Source organism: Euprymna scolopes, chromosome 14, assembly GCF_053919585.1.
Source record: "Euprymna scolopes isolate OS-2025 chromosome 14, ASM5391958v1, whole genome shotgun sequence".
NCBI classification, from domain to species: domain Eukaryota; kingdom Metazoa; phylum Mollusca; class Cephalopoda; order Sepiida; family Sepiolidae; genus Euprymna; species Euprymna scolopes.
Genome location: NC_136495.1, coordinates 51,380,283 through 51,397,413, shown reverse-complemented (window position 1 = coordinate 51,397,413; position 17,131 = coordinate 51,380,283). Strand labels below are relative to the sequence as shown.

Below are 17,131 nucleotides of genomic sequence, written 5' to 3'. Positions count from 1 at the left end.
ACTAAAAATAAGCTTCTTTCTTTTAACAATTCCAAAAAAACTTTCTCAATCAACAATGGCCGTGACAAATAACACCTTAGCTGAAAGACCATCTTTCAAACTTCTCGACCTAACATTCACAGGCAACATGAATTGGAACAAATACATTGAGGACATTGCAAAGACTGCTGCAAAGAAGGTGGGCTCCCTATACTGTACTAGAATACATCATATCTGAGAGCATCTTGTATCTTTACAAAGCCACAATTCATCCATGCATGGAGTATTGTTGCCACGTCTGGGCTGGTGCATCTACCACTAGTCTCTCCAAGATTTTCAAATCTAATAAATCCCACTCGTTCACTGTTGAGATTCCTAGATGCCGAAAAACCTAATCTAATGGTTTCTTCCCTCAGATTGCTAGATTTTGGAGTTCCTTCTCTGTTTCCTACTTCCCTACCTATTAAAGTGAAAACGTTTAAATATAATGGGAACAGACGTATTGCTGCTCAACTCCCCACAGCCCCTATTATACATGATCCCAAATAATAACCCCTTAACATTGGCAATATACCTTGTTTGGGGTGAAAAGGAGTAAATATATATTCATATATCTGTAAATTAGAGTTTTTTATTTTAACATCTAAATTTGTGATTGACCCCTTCATCATCATCATTAGGGTTTTTGATCAGTCCTGAAGGAATCCCTTCATAGCCATATAGGATTCAGTTGGCTGTTGAAGTCATCTCTCCTCTTGTTTATTTTTTTTTAATTATCTCTGAGTTCATTTTATTGCTCTAAATGTTCACCTGTTGTCTGTATATCTTGAAAAGTGACCTGCTTATCTATGTTTTGATGTTTTATTACTGGCATGGTGTTGATGATGCTGGTTGTTGTTTGATCCAGATTCAGTTTTTGCTTTCACATAGACTAATACTGGACATAATGCATTCCATTTTGTGTTGTGCTACTCTTAACATTTGTATTGTTGCATTATTTAATGCACACATTTTGCTACCATATTTCATAATAGGCATGATGTATTCAGTGAACATTCTACTCTTTATATTAATCGTCGTACTATATCAAATACCCCCCCCCACCATTTAAAGTTGTTTCTAACTGTTGGAAGATGAACCATTGCTTAAAATCTACTAAATAAAGATGCAAAAGCTACATACCTTTTGTATTGTAAATTTAAAGAATGGTTCACCTTTCAACAGTTAAAAACAACTTTTAAAAAATAATAAAAGCAAATGTCTGTGACTGAAAGAATAATTACAACAAATAAAACAAAAACTACAGTATTTCAATGTAAATATATCAGTAAAAAATGTTTTGTTTTCTGTTTAATATTTTAAAAACTGGGCAACCATGAGGGACAATCTATATCAGTTTTTTTTTTTTTTTTAGAATGGTTTATCAATTTCAAAAAAAAGGCACACCTGATTTTACACATATAAAATTGTATTTTAGGGGGGAAAAAAAAGCTCTGTCAGTTTCTTGTGAACAAAAAGCTACAGTTCATGTTAGCATGTTCATCCTAGACAAGCAACAACAACAGGAGCGTTTGCTGGTTAAGCTGGATGTGAAAAATGCTTTTGACTCGATGGAACGATTTTCTGAAAACCTACCTTTGCTGAGCCCCTGTATTTCATCATTTAGCCAAAATTGCCTATGCTGGTTTTAGCACTCTAGTCAGTATATGTATGCAAGGTGATCCTATTGAACCTTTTTTTTTGTTTTGTTTTGGGAGTCGATAATCTCACTCCTTTTATTGTTTTGATCATCTGATAGCTCAACAATGCAACATTTTAAGGCATCTACAGGGTGGAACAATAATTTGTCGCCCTAAAGAAAACAACACTACAGCTTTATTTTAAAAATTTTATTGAAATTCAAATAACTTGAGTATGAAGTAGAGCTGACATCTATTCAATATAAACGCCTTCAACCTCAATCACTGCTTCGATACAGGTCTGGAACTGGAAGCATGCCTTTTCCACAAGCGCTAGAGGGAGCTCAGCGGATACTCAGTGGATGGCAGTGATCAGGCTGGCTTTTGTCTTGTGGGAGGTAATATTGAATGTTTTAGAAGTATAATCAGTCCAGTGGGTTCAGGTTGGAGAGGAGGTCTGCCAGCAGCCACCTGATTGCACTAAAGGATCACCATGCTCTTCAGCACATCCAGATAAACTTTGGTGTTGACTTTCAAGTTGACTTCAAAGATGTGAGGTGGCATGATGTGGCCCTTACTTGAAACCACACCAAAGATCATAACTGTGACTGGAAACTGTTGGGCTGTACCCTCAAGCGTTGAACCATCCTGATTTGCATTTTCAGGGTGTTGGCAATGGTCCTGTTGTCATGACTTGATCAGTAGAGAGCATGAGTGGCGCCTCTCCTATTTCGCTCGTTGAACCTTGTATCACTTACAGACATGATAGAAGGCTCCTATCACTCTTGGGATTTGTACACAACCGACCATAGTACCATAGTAGATGGTCTACAACAAAAATAGAAAACTGGTTTTCATCAAATGGAAATGGAATCATGTCCTCTTTTCTAAGGCGACAATTTTATCATTCCATTCTGTAGTCTGAAGTTGTTGAGAATATTTCTTGAATTGACCCTTGCTGCAATCAGGCTTGAGGTTAACCCTACTAAATCTGAAGTCTTTAATATTGCCTATTCAATATAATCTTTAACGGCAATCATCTGAGAAATCAGCAGAGTTCTTGATGAGGTTAACATTACCGATTACTATAAACTTATGATCCTCATCTCTCCAAGCCAGTGATCCAAGCTGATATTGATAAAAACGTGTACAAACTTATCCAACATGTTATCTTTGCACTTGCTGAGTGATAAACATCCGCACTCTTTTTCTTGTACAACTGCTTCTGTCTCCCCAAATCTTTATTCTTTTTTGGTAATATGCCATGTTATCAGTTTCTTGTCGACAGGCTGGATGGTGTAATTTGGGAGATTGCAACATTGATTTTGATGGCCACCTTCACCATCACTTTCAGCAGACTTGGACTTGAGTTAAGAACTAACGTTGTATTGCCAGCTCACGCTTCCTCCATCTGCATCAGTCAGGATCCAGTCGAGATTTATTGACTGAAATTTTTCTCTATTATCAAATTGTTTTTATTTTTACATGGCTCAAATCTGATTTCTTCTTTATATTGATTTACTATTAAAAGAAAAATTTAGTAGCTTGATCTCTACTGTACTATGAGTCATATTATGAAGATACAATGTGTTAGCTGTTGAAATGAATTTCATATTAACAATCGGTTGCAATTGTGTGTCATTTTTTAAAAATGTTTTTTTGATAATTGATGGGATTTTCTTTAATATTTGAGCTGACTTGATCTAATAATTATTGCTTCCATTATGATTAATTTTTATTGACCATATAACATTACATTTGTAAAGCTTTTACACTTGTGTGGGATATCTAGGCTGGATGTACTCAGAAATCATTTTGACAAAAGTGTGCACTTGGCTAAATGCAAGAAATAATGAAATGATTATCAAATGTACCAAAAAGTCATTTGAATAAACATTATGAAGTTGACACCGGCATCCAATAACATCAAACAGAAATGTGACCGTGTTCTATGACAAAGATATACAGGCAGGCAGATACATAAAAGAAAAGGCCATCAAACCAGATATTGATATATGGAACAAGCCTGAAAGAACTGCACTCATTGTCGATGTCACAGTCCCAAATGATTTCGGCCTTAACAGAGCTGAACGGGAAAAGATAAAATATCAGAACCTAAAAAATGATCTAAAAACGACATGGTCTCTGAAAGAAATAAACATTATACCGGTTGTGATAGGAGCAACTGGCTTAATAAAAAAGAATCTTCATAAATACTTAGAAGCAATCCCTGAAAGACCAAGCTGTAATGAAATACAGATAGCAGCCATAAAGGGAACAGCATCTATTCTTAAAAGAGCCCTCGGATATAAATTTAAATCATAACAGAATCAAGTGTTAGCTCCAGGAAGGAGCCCCTTGATCTCTTAAAACTTACTGAAGTAAAATACAAAAAAAAAAAAAAAAAAGCATCTGCTGTAAAGAAGCAACAAACTTGATCAATTGTCAAAAAGATGTTAAAAGTATGTTTGAAAGATCATTTTCGACAAAAGATTACACAGGTGTAATCAAAGTCAGGTCAGTTCAGTGAAATGACAATGGCTGAATAAAACACCCTTGGAGCCTGGCTACAGTGACAACACCATCCCAAAAAGGGCATTTTAGGCAGTCACAAATGCTTATATAATAACATCGAAAATATCTATTGTTGGTTCATAATTTGGACCCGAGAAGAATCAACTCTTGAATGCATCTCCCTAACAAGCAACCATCCATAACCATCACCAACAATAAAGATATAGTTTTATGTTTTCATATATTAGTTGTTGTTATAACTTTTTAGATTTTACTGATGCAATCATGGGGGCTTATTAATATAAATATTAGATTTTAAAATATTTTATTGTGTCAAATCATTCAACCACAGCTAAGCTGTCAATGATGATAAATCTTGACTAAAAATATAGAATTATCAGTCGTGATAGTTTCAGTGTTTATGTACCCATATCTATATAATTTACAGTGACAAGCCTACAAACTATGACAAATACTGACCAAACGGATTATGGATGGCTTAGTATATTATTGAAACTTTGTGGATATTGCTTGCATGTCATTTGTTGTGACTACAATGAAACATGAGATCATAGAATTGGTGTCATCTTTCGACCTTCTACATGGTTATTTTTTGTCTAGTATTGTCTTCCCTCTTTGTATTTGTCATGCTGGAATGACATCACAAACAGCTACTATTCATTCTTTATGACATCATCCTTTTTCAAGTGTGTAATATATATATATATATATATATATATATATATATATATATATATATTATTTTTCTCTTTGTCTCTCTGGCCCGACCTGACATAAATTTTGTATGAACCTCTGTTATGAAAAGGTGCAGTATTATGGTATCTGTTCGATGCACAGTTAGGGATTAGTCACCACAATACCACATTTACTCTAGAAGTTTGGCATAAAATACTCATTCTAAGTCACTTGACTATAACTTTTGTCCGTTTTTAATGGGTTAAAGTCTAGTATCTCTCTCTCTTTCTGTGTTCAAATCTATCGACTGGTGTTAATCATGACACAGAAAGGATGAAACACTTAAATCTGTAGGTATTTAATAATAGTTATAGTACAGGGTGACCCAAAGAAAACGGGCCCCAACTTAATATATGTATATATAATTAACTAAAATACATAAAATGTAGTGAAAAACAAAATAAAACAAGCAAATAAAACAATAGAAAAGAAAAACATCCTATAACAGTCATAAAAAATACGCTGCTGAGCTGTTCCCTATCATCTTAAAATTCTACAAATACCCTGCCAAATACTTTTTGGCTTATAGCTGGAAAATTGCCTCTGTGGTATCAATTTTCACGGATTCTGATGATAGAACTGACCCTCAAAATTATTGTCCCAATTGTCTATTCTCGCTTTTCGTTAAAATCTTTAAATCCTTAATCAACTTAGCTACAACAAATAAAATAAAACAAAACTATATAAAACTTCTTTCTGATCATCAGTATAAACTTTAGTTACATCTCTCAGTAGCTTCCCACTCAGAATCCAAACACAGGTGCCACCTGATCATATATCAATTTCCTTAAACAACATTCTAGCAAGAGGAAATAGATTCTTTTTTTTAAATGTTCCAGTCTAAATCATCTATGCTACTAATGAGTCAGAACCAGATGTTAACTTTAATTATTTAGATTAATGTGTTAAACATCAAAGTTGTATTTCATTAAATACTCCTTATAATTTAGTGCTAGACTATATTCAGCCCAACTTTACTAGATATAAATGTTTATATATATATATATATATATATATATATATATATATATATATATATATATATATACAGTGCTACCAAAAAAAAAAAAATTCGCACTTGTCATTTTTTCAAAATCCACAAATTTAAGCTAAATTTAATGTAACTGTTTAAACAACCCATACCTCATTTAATTCACCTTTTTATTCCTCTATAATTTTACTTGTTTATATTTGACTTTTAATTGAAGTATCCTAGTGTTCACGTCAATTTAAAAAAAAATTTTTTAAATTGAGTAGGCAAAAAGAAACTCTGTACAATGGAAAATTGTTATTTAAATGTAATTTCAGAACATTAACGCAATGCAAATACAACAGGAACACAATGAACTAGATATTATTTAGTAGCATAGCCCATTTGACAGCCAGCAAATTTTGGGGAATTATCTTGAATAAGTCTGCGGCAACACTCCGATGAAAGATCGTCCCACTTTAATTTTTGTCTCAAATTCTTCCAGATTTGAAATTTTATCATTGTGTTGCTTGATGTAATGCCATATGTTTTCGATCAGATGGAAGTCTGGAGATTGTGCAGGAATATCCGAATACAGAATATCATGCTCTTCAAAGAACATCTTGACATTGCCAGCTGCGTTAATGGGAGCATTAGTCTGCATGAAGATGGGATTATCATCCAAATTCCGGCCAAAATAGGGTAGAAAATGCTCAGTCAACATATTAATGTACTTAGAAGAATTCGACCTTGCAAGTGAACTATAGGCCCTGGACTGTTAGCACTAATAACGCCGCACACCAAAACAGAACCTCCATCACTTTGCAGCATTGAAACTGTGCACCTAGGATTAAATTGTCATTCCTTCGACGGACATACTGCCTACCATTACTGCTTTGCCTATTGAACTTGTTGTCATTGCTAAAAATCACTTTTGACCAATATGAAGACTCACAATCATCATTGCATCTGACAAAGTCCAGACGGCGCTTTCTGTTCTTTACAGAAATTATTGGCTTGCGTCTTGCAACACAACCTCGCAGATTAAATTCCTTCAATTTGTTCTTATCTGTAGAAAGAGAGCACTTTTTAACAAGATTACAATGTTGTTGGATTTAGTAGAGCCGTTTCAAATCTGTTTTTGAGGCTGCGGATCTTGATAGCATTGTTTTCCCTATAAGAAGTAACTCTAGGACGGCCAAATTTAGGGGCATCACAAACACTGCCAATGTTTTGGTGCTTTTGCACAGTCATTCATACTGTTTTTTCATCACATTTCAATCTGCAGCCGATTTCTCGATTGGACAAACCAAAAAGGTGGCAATCAATGAGCTCCTGATGTTCACTGAGAGACTCGAGGTGTATGGACTAAATGTAACTTTGTATAATCTAGGAACAACAACAATTATGATTAGAGATGCTAAAAGGTGGATATTTTAAGCTGGTTTTAAGCTCATTTTTGCTGCAGAGTTTCTTTTTTTCTTCTTGATTTGAAGCTATTTTTTAAATTAACTTGAACACTAGGATACTTCAATTAAAAGTCAAATATGAACAGGTAAAAAATTATAGAGGAATCAAAGACGAATCGAATGAGGTATATGTTGTTTAAATAGTTATTTCCAATTTAGCTAAAATTTGCGTTTTTTGAAAAAATAACAAGTGCAGACTTTCTTTTTAGCAGCGCTACTATATATATATATATATATATATATATATATATATATATATATATATACTAATAGGCCACCTGGCATTGCCCAGTCGTAAAATATGCTTAAATATATTTTGATTTGTGCAGATTTCGTATTTATTATTATATTATATTATATTGGAGCCAATATATAGTAATGTTTAAAAAGTTAAAAAAAAAATCCCAAAAAACTCTTGCGCCACCATCAAGAATGGAAACCAAAACGTTTAGCTTATGATTTAGTTTTTCCTTTGATGTTAATGCCTGAGCTATGAAGACATGTTTACTGCACAGCTAAAAATTTAAACATGAACCAATAGCTATTATGTTATACATATATATCTTTGTAATGCTGTTGTTCAACCGTCACCTGGCAAATTCCATTTTTTTAATTTTCACACTTTTGCACCGATTTTTCCCGGCTAAAACCTAAATATAAAGTTTTGCATCAGTTCAAATACTCTGTATAAACAAATATATATGCGCATATATAAATATATATAGAAAGAGGTTTGTGTTTACTATAATCTTTTTACACAAATATTATGCAAGTATAAATCATGTAGTATATCTACATGAATATAATTACTAGGACTATGACAACAGCATATTCTTATCATTGTTTTGACTCTTGAGTATATATTGACACAGACACAGTTAATCAACTGAGAACCACATCATTGTATAAAAGCATATATATAATCAACGGATACAGACTTAGAGTCAAAATAATGAAAGGAATATGCTGTTGTCCTAGCCCTAATAGTTACACATAATAGTTAACTAAAGATGATCATCCCATAAGAAAACCGCAAAAAAACTAATGTGGAATTAAAATGAATATTTAAAAGAATATGTGAATTAGCTTGATCTTTTGCAGATGAATGCAATTCCACAACTGTATATAACAAAGTTGTATTTTCTTTTTAAATAAATAGAAAAATGGGTTTTTAATGTGAATATCAATACACAAAAAAAAACAAATTTATAGGAGTATAGACATATATATTGGTCCACTACCACTAGATTGCTAAGTCATCCAATTTCATAAATTGAAGAATTAATAATTGTTATTAAATCAACCTAAGAAATTGATGGTGAAAATAAAAATTGCAATATTTTATTAATCCATCAAATATTGAAACAAGGAATCAACATAAAGAATAATCCTTAACTCATGGAATTTTCAAAGATAGGTTCTTTTCATCAGATAAAAATTAGTAAAAAATGTATTATTGGTTAGCATGAATTTAAGAATCTTTAAAACAAAATTTTATTTTACTTCTTTGGACTACTGTTCTCATCTTCAGTGATATTTTCACAACGTTTTGGTTTTTGCGCAAGGACCCATGGCATAGTGGTTAAAATACTTGGTAAAATTTGGTTGTAAAATTACTCTTCTGTAAGTTGAAAATCTAGGCATAGTACAATTGCACTTCTACTCCATCATGGCTAATGGAATGACAGCATGCTACTCTTGTGGATTAAATAAAAGGTTCCATTCGAAATTCTGTGCTGATTCCTGAGTTTGACAGAAAAATTTGCGAATTCAACAATATACAATTTAAAAAAGTCGGAGGTTACATTGACCGAAACGTGAACATAGCACTCAAGATGAGAACAGTAGTTTGAGATCAATGATCAATCGTCATCTCAAAGATTCAGAAATGTAGAATAAAACTTTATTGGAGAATTAAAAAGCATCTTTCAGTGGAATTAAAGTGTTATAGTACAAGATAAAACAATTAATCAAGTTAGATTCTGTAACTATCTGAAAGTTAGTTATTAATAAATTGAATAATACAAAAAAATATGAAAATATTCAAGAAGTTTGTAGGGAATCAAATTATAAATATATCTCTTGCCACTAAAAAAAGTTTTTTGGCAAACAAAAAAAAAAAAAAAAATGAAAAGAGCATTAGAAGAAGTTAAAATGAAATAATTTAAAATCATGGCAATGTACATTTAGATGAGCTGTGATACCTCCCCCGCCCCAATAAAATAAAGACTGATGAACTTTGAAAGAGACATTTGCTCACTTTGACATAAACTTAAAAGGCATAATGAACCTTGTATCTCTGTTGCGTTCTGATGTCTTATCTGTGATATAATCATAACTAGTCTGTTAACTTCTAATTTAATTTTCCACTGATTTAACTTTTTGGTTACTCTCGCCTTGTGTTCTAGTACCATATCTAAAACATTCTGTTAGCATTTACGAATCTTTTGCAAATGAGGATTGTTTCAAAAGTACAGCCTCCTATGTTTTTCTGTTTTTTTTTTTGTTTTTTTTTTTTTGTTAACTCAAAATATTGGAGAATTATGAAGTTCGGAATGGTACCATTAAAACAAGCAATGTTTTGTACCCAGAATTTATTTGACTACATAGTCACCATCATTGCAATGCAGTTTTACTAGGAATTCAATGACATATCTCTGCTCCTGGCACATGTCCATTATTGGGTTTACTTTCGCTCATCATAATACAAGCCAAGGAAAATGATAATTCATGTTTATAAACATATCTTTTTTAACTAGAAAACTATTAAAGTAGTTATCGTTTTTTTTTGTTTTTTTTAGCTAGCATATTTCTTTGTTTATAAAGATAGTGACTATATTTTTTCAGTCAATTTTCATTTAGGAATTTCATGTTGACAATGAAACATACCATTGTTTTTAATATTATCTAAATGAACAAATGCAGAAGTTTTTTTTCCACCTATCCTAATTATATTAACATTAAAATGGCTTATATTTATTTAATTCTGTATATAGTATATTTTCATTTGTCATGATGTTAGTCATTACTTCTTTAGAAGAGGTAGTATAGTATACATTTGTTCCTCATGATACCACCCTCCTAGGATTGCCATTTCTGTTTATAGTGTACTATCTATTCTGTTGTCATGATATACTTCCAGACATTAACATCTATTTTTGGGCCCCTGATTTATCGGAGAGGGACCTATGTTTTCAGTTGCGTCCGGATTATTGCCAGATAACCGTCCATTAGTTTTTCCTGAAATTTTGCCGCAAATTGTATTTCATTAAATAGATGTGCACAGTAAAAAAAATTTTTTCACAAAAATTCCCATTGCACCCCCAGGGGCTCAAAAGAGGTCAAAAAATGCCCCCAAATGGCCAAAAATTACACATTTTGCCCCATAACTTTTGATCCATCCATTAGATTTTTTTGATCCATCCATTAGATTTTTTTTAAACCAAAATGTGGAGCCCATTGTTCTTAATATAAATCCAGTATGGGTGACCCTGACAAAATTCTGGTTCGCGTCCCTGGGGACTTTCAGTGCTAAAAATGCCCCTTTTTGTGGCTCTTTTTTCATATTTCTCAACAAAAACTTTATATGTCTGACTATATAATAGGTTTTCACGGTAGTCAACTTAAATATACATGTGTTAAGGCCTGAAACTGCATGGTTATCCATTTACACTGGGATTCGGCATCCCCAGGGGCCCAAAAGAGGTCAAAAATGCCCCAAATTAGCCAAAAATGACACTTTTTGCCCCATAGCGTTTGATCCATCCATTGGATTTTCCTGAAACTTGGCCAAAATATGGAGGCCATTGTTCTTAATATAAATTCAGTATGGGTGATGCTGGCAAAATTCTGGTTTGCATCCCGCTGGGACTTTTAGGGCTAAAAAAACATGCCTTTTTGTAGCTCTTTTTTCATATTACTCAAAAACTTGATATGTATGTCTATATAGTAGTTTTTCCATGGTGCTGAATTCAAATATACATGTCTTAAGGCATGAAACTGCATCGTTTGTCCATTTTAACTGGGATTCAGCATTCCCAGGAGCTCAAAAGGGGTCACAAATACTTCAAAATTGCAAAAAATGACACTTTTTACCCCATAACTTTTTCTCCATCCATTAGATTTTTCTGAAACTTGGCGAAAATATGAAAGCAACGTTGGCCCTTCGCACTTCTCACATTCATGATTTCTTCTATTTTTTGTGACGTCATCTCACATGCAGCACCAGAGTGGCCCACACATGCGCAGCTTTTTTTTGTTGTTTTTTTTAGCGTGGGGTGTTTGTTCATCATGTTCTCTCAGTTATTACCTCCTTTAGAGTCAGTGTATGTGGTTTATTCATCATCGCAGCCTAGCAAAAATATGCCCCCCCCCATCCTGCTGGTTGCATATTTTTATATGTTATATGAGCTTTGTCTTTTGTCCCATGATTATCTTGTAAAAGAAACCGTGTTTCACAAAGTAATATTTTCTCATCCTTGTTGATCTTTACTGGACATAAATCATTATAGTCAAGAAATGAGTTAAAAAAAAAAAAAAAGTCAGTTTCTGATTCGACTTTGATTTGATTTCTTTCATTATTATTAGCTGAAAGAGGTAGTGTTTAAAATAATGAAACACATTTGAAACTTTTAATAAATAAAAGAAAATCAAGTAAGTCTAAGCAATTAAAAAAAAAAGTACAAATCTATAATCACCGAATGCATGTATCATTTCCTTAGCTTCATTTTTTTATTCTTTGTAAGATTGATGGGTTAAGAGTGCGTTTCCATTAGAGAAAAAAAAAAATAGATTTTTTTTTTTCTGCTGCCAATCCACACTTCGGATTAGGGTTTCAATAGAGGGCATGCTTCTTATTTATTTTAGAATATTTTATTGCAATTTTCTCATGAAATATGATAAAAAAAAAACGATTTATCAAAAGTGGGAACTTAATGAAGGAAAACTTATCCCCGCCCCTTTTGAAATGCCAGCACCTATGGGAGTTGAACCTTTTTCCTTCAAAGGAGGGAGTTTCATGGGAATATAAAGTTCACAAGTGTTTCCCAGTCACATGTATCCTTTGAAATGTTTTGATTATAAAATATATTTTATTTAACAATCTCCAATCTTTTAAATTCTGTATGGTTCTCATCTACACAATTACAACATTTTCTGTTAATTCTAAATCTTTTAATTTTTATTTTTTTAAATATTTTTTAGATCCTTCAAAAACATTTTCTGATGATTCCCGATTGTCACGATTGATGAGGCGACTTTTAAAAGAGAACGACCGAGATAGACGTCTCAGTGCTGCCAAACAACTGAAAGACTATCTTCATACAAGTGATGGTGTGAAGGTAAATATGTCCTTCCAGCATATTTTACTTATTAGCTTTTAGTGTTCAACATTTTTACAAAACATTACATTTTAATGATTAGTTTGTTTAGAAAATAATTCCGGATTTCAGAAACGAAAATTTATTCATTGACGCCATCATCGTTTTCATTTTACCAATTAGTAGCATCAGATGGTCTGAGATTGTTGAAATACTGATATCAACTGCCTTATACATTTTGCTGAAACTTTGAAGCAGGTTTTCTTGAATAATCACTTTCAAATGTTTATAGTCAAAAGTGCATAATTTCTGAAATCACCTTTGTACTGTCTGAATAATTGCTGACCTTATCCCATGCTCTGTTGATAATGGGAGTTGTTTGAAAAAGATTATAATCAGACTTAAACTTTTGCAAGAGAATTGTTGTATACTACCTAAATAAATCTTCTGTTTTTCCTATAAAAAGGAGAACTATTGAGATCTCATGGGACTTGCTAGCTTAACTTTGGGATTGCTAAATTACTCTGTAATTCACCTTTAGTCTTTTTTTACTCTGTAATTCACCTTTTAGTTTTTTTTTACTTGTATTTTTTTTTCTCATTTTTCTGCCAACCTTGATATTCTGGTTTCAGCAAAAAGTAGTTCTTTGTTTTCAGCTTTGTTATTAAGAGTTTATTAGCTTCCAAATTCTGTTCCTAAAGAGATTATTAGAAATTTATTAAAAAGTACAAGTCTCTTATTAAGCCAATAAAAATCTTTAAAACACTGCATGAATAGCAATGTAAATCAACTTTTAAAAAGAGTCGAAAAATCAGTCAGTATTTTCAGCAAAGTACATTTTAGAGAATAATCTTAAAAATCATTTTATTTTTGGCATAAAAAAATGAGTTGTAGTATACGAAACGCATTACATTACAAACTATTTGCTGGTATGTAATGAGAGAGAATATTTCTCATTGCCCATGTTAGCACTAATCTATCATTGATATATTAACATTGAATGTACCATTGAAAGAATAAAGAGGAAATTCTCACTTACAAATAAGTACAAGTCAGTCGTGAGATTGTATGTACATAAACTAACTCTGCTAAAAGCATAATCTCTGCCTTAGTAGAGATAACTATAAAGGAATCATCTAACATTTGTTTTTAGTAATTTTTTGCTCTTTTCCATTTTTAATTGTGTAATAAGGTATGGCGGGTTGTGGCAATAAATGCCCACGGTTGGCATGTGCTCACTGTAGAGAAATACTGACACTCGATCCTGGAACCCTACCGATATAAAGATGAAAATAAAGATGAATGCAAATTTAGGCATTGTTGGGATTCAAAATGGCAGCATAAAAAGACATTTTTCATTTCGGAGGAGATGTTATCGCATTTATGTGAGTTTGTTGGGAAGAAGCGAGATGAAAAAAAAGTATAACTGCTGTCTGGGCAAAGAAGCAAGTAAGTCATAAAAGAGAAAACCCTCTTGTGGCAGCAAAGTTGGTTTGTTGAATTGTGAGTTAAGAGTAGTTTTGACCAATTGGTCGAAAATACTATAAAGATGAGGGAGATGTGGTGGCATGGTTGAAGGAATTGAGGTTCGTAGCGAGATTGAAAAAGGTGGATGATGTGGTGAGCCTGCTCCCATTTTTATCTGGAGGAAGATGCATTGGCCCTCTATTAGGAAATGATTGAGAGTGACCAACTGGACGTTGAGAAAATAGTTCTGGTTAAAAGAGACATTTACAGATGGTGTTTCGCAGCTTATAGGAAGTTGACAGTGGCTAGATGAGCTGACGAGCAGGTGAGCGTTCATGCAAACAACATCAGGTCGTTGGTCAAATTGGCTGACTTCAAGGGAAAGGTTGCAGAACTAGTGTTTGTTATAGAGTTTCCTGATGCAAACTCCGGTAGGCACCAAAAATTGAGACTCTGACCATGAGAGACCTAATAACGAGAGTGAAGGTGCTGACATTAATTAGGGACCAAATCCACCATGTGGTGACAACTGTGAGTCCACCTAGTAGTAAATCTGGCATTCCTATCAGGAGCAGCTCTAGTACCAGGGTAAACTGTTATAGATGCAGTCACAAATGTCACATAACAAGATGATAAAGATATAGAACCTATTTCTACTGATGCGACAAGGTTTGACACTGAGCCCAGGATTATTCGGAGAAACTAACAAGGGAACAAGACATCAGCACCAGCCTACTCCCCCCTCAAAAATGTAAATATGGTGCTACTGATGTGGCAAGGTGGACTCTGGGCCCAGAAACTAACAAGGGGATGAGGTATCAGCGCCAGCTTACTCCCCTACAAAAATGTAAATATGGCACTCCCGTAGATTATTGTCTATGTTGATGGAATGCGGTGTTTAGTGTTAATCGACACCGGATGCTCACATACAATAGTAAATGTGAATCTGTCAATTCTGGAAACAAGAAGGGTGGGCGTCATAGTGATTGGCGGTGCATTTCATGCGTGCTGTGGCAGAGTAGTGGTCACCATTTCCACTAACGAAAGCATCTACCAATGTTCTGGTAGTGCGTTAGACCACTAGGGTTTGATCTGTTGTTAGGATCACTGTGATAAAAGCATTGGGAGGCATTATTGTTGAGCCTACAGGTGCAGTTTGGATCAGCGATGGGAAAGTCCTGTGTGTGCGGCCATCTCCATCGATGGACCTTACAATACTTCTAAATTTGACCATCAAGATGGTCATGGAAATGGTCAGATAACCATGCACCTGAAGGATTGCACAATCGAGTGGCTGCGAAAATCTGACCAGAGTATGATCAGAAACTCCAAGCATGGATGGACAAGGGTTTGCTCGTGCAATACTCCAATTGACATCTCAAGATGTTAATTCTGTTGATGGTCTGATGCGACGGAATAAGGTAAAGATGCATGATGGACTACTGTGAACTTAACAATCATGTGAATGCATTCAAAGCTAACACAGATGTTTGCACTGCTAGGATGTGCAAATGGCACCAAAATTATATCATTCTTTCATTTAGAATCGGAGTTAGAGTTTTAATGACTTTGTGTAAACAGAGACAAGAAAAATAAGAGGATCAAAACTCCTCTTAACTCTCAATTCATCACACAAACTCTCAGCGTTTTACTTGACTGCCATAAGAGGCTTTTTCTCTGATGGTCACTGCTGTACCTCAGAAGAGCATATCTCCAAGTAGAAGTCCATGAGATGCTGTGGTCATACCAGACGAGGAAGATTGAAGGGAAGAGATACTGTCTGACATGTCTGGGGTTTGGATTGAATGTGGCTCCCCTTATCATGAAGGCCGTCATCAGCAGGGTGCTATCGCAGGAGGAAGCTATGGACCATGCAACATCAGTTTATGTTAATATCTTTGACTAGAATGTAAGAACCTGAAAATGGCCAGTGGATGGCAAACACATGTTGTGATTGGCAGTCTCAAGAGAGCACTGTGGTGAAAGCGAGGAAACATGGTCCCAGAAGTTCTTAATATTGTCACATAATGAACCATATTCTCCTTGTGTGGAAGGCTTGTTGGATACCTCCTAGTATGTATGTGGCTGTGTGTGGCATGCGGGGTGATCAAGAGGAGAGTTTGATCACAAATGGCTAAGATGACAAGGCGATTGACTCTACTTCAATATATAATATGTAAGACTGGATTCAGTTAAGCTGATGCGTGGATGGCCAGGAACTGAATATATATGTCGATACCAGCGCGCTAGCAACCAGGGTTGCATTGTAAAGACACAAAATGGTATTGGAGGATGTTTCTTGGCTGCGATCTGAGAATGATGTGCAGCATATTAATCTGACCAAACTACATTTCGTGTTGATGTACGTGCCATGAAGTAGGTTGCGGGACCCAAGTCTCTGATCAGTGCAGTGCATGTAGCTGAGCTGGATGCTGTTTGCATCGTGGTCATTCACAGAAACAGTGGACACTCAGGAGTGCAACACACCACTTATTTCAGCAGAAGAGTTTGCTCTGTGACAATGAAAGCAGTAGTCAAGTTGACTATATGAAGGTTTGAAAAATATCAATCTATAGATTCAGTACCAGTCCACTAGGAGAAAGGAAAGTTAGAGGTGAGCTGCTCATCTCTAACTTTCCCTTCTTCCATCCTTGGGATGGACATTAGCACTACAATGCTTACCATTTCATAACTATTACAGATTGTGTCCCATCATGGTTTTCAGTATGGAGGCATTTAGCACGACAGGACTCCGTATGATTCGTGAGGTGCAAATGAACTTGTTGTGAAAGTGGCTCATCACAGGAGCTATTCAAAGATAATGACACAGCCTTCCACAGCAAAGGAATTCAGGAGATTCATAAGCAAATGGGCATGAACCTTAGATTTTCTTATGCATATGTCCCGGCCATGAATGGCATAGCAAAGTGGTGTCACTGTATTATGACCAGAATGCGCTGTTCCATACCAGGAGCTGTC

The 17,131-nt window shown here is 34.4% G+C and overlaps 1 protein-coding gene across 2 annotated transcripts in view; it reads left to right on the top strand.

The window, feature by feature from the left end:
* LOC145292997 (serine/threonine-protein kinase SMG1-like) overlaps nt 1-17,131 on the top strand; it is a 245,574-nt gene that overhangs the window by 6,988 nt on the left and 221,455 nt on the right. For both annotated transcript variants that reach the window (XM_080139251.1, XM_080139250.1), the window contains exon 2: nt 12,570-12,706. In XM_080139251.1, coding sequence (XP_079995377.1) covers nt 12,570-12,706 — 137 coding nt within the window. The remainder of the gene's footprint in view (nt 1-12,569; nt 12,707-17,131) is intronic.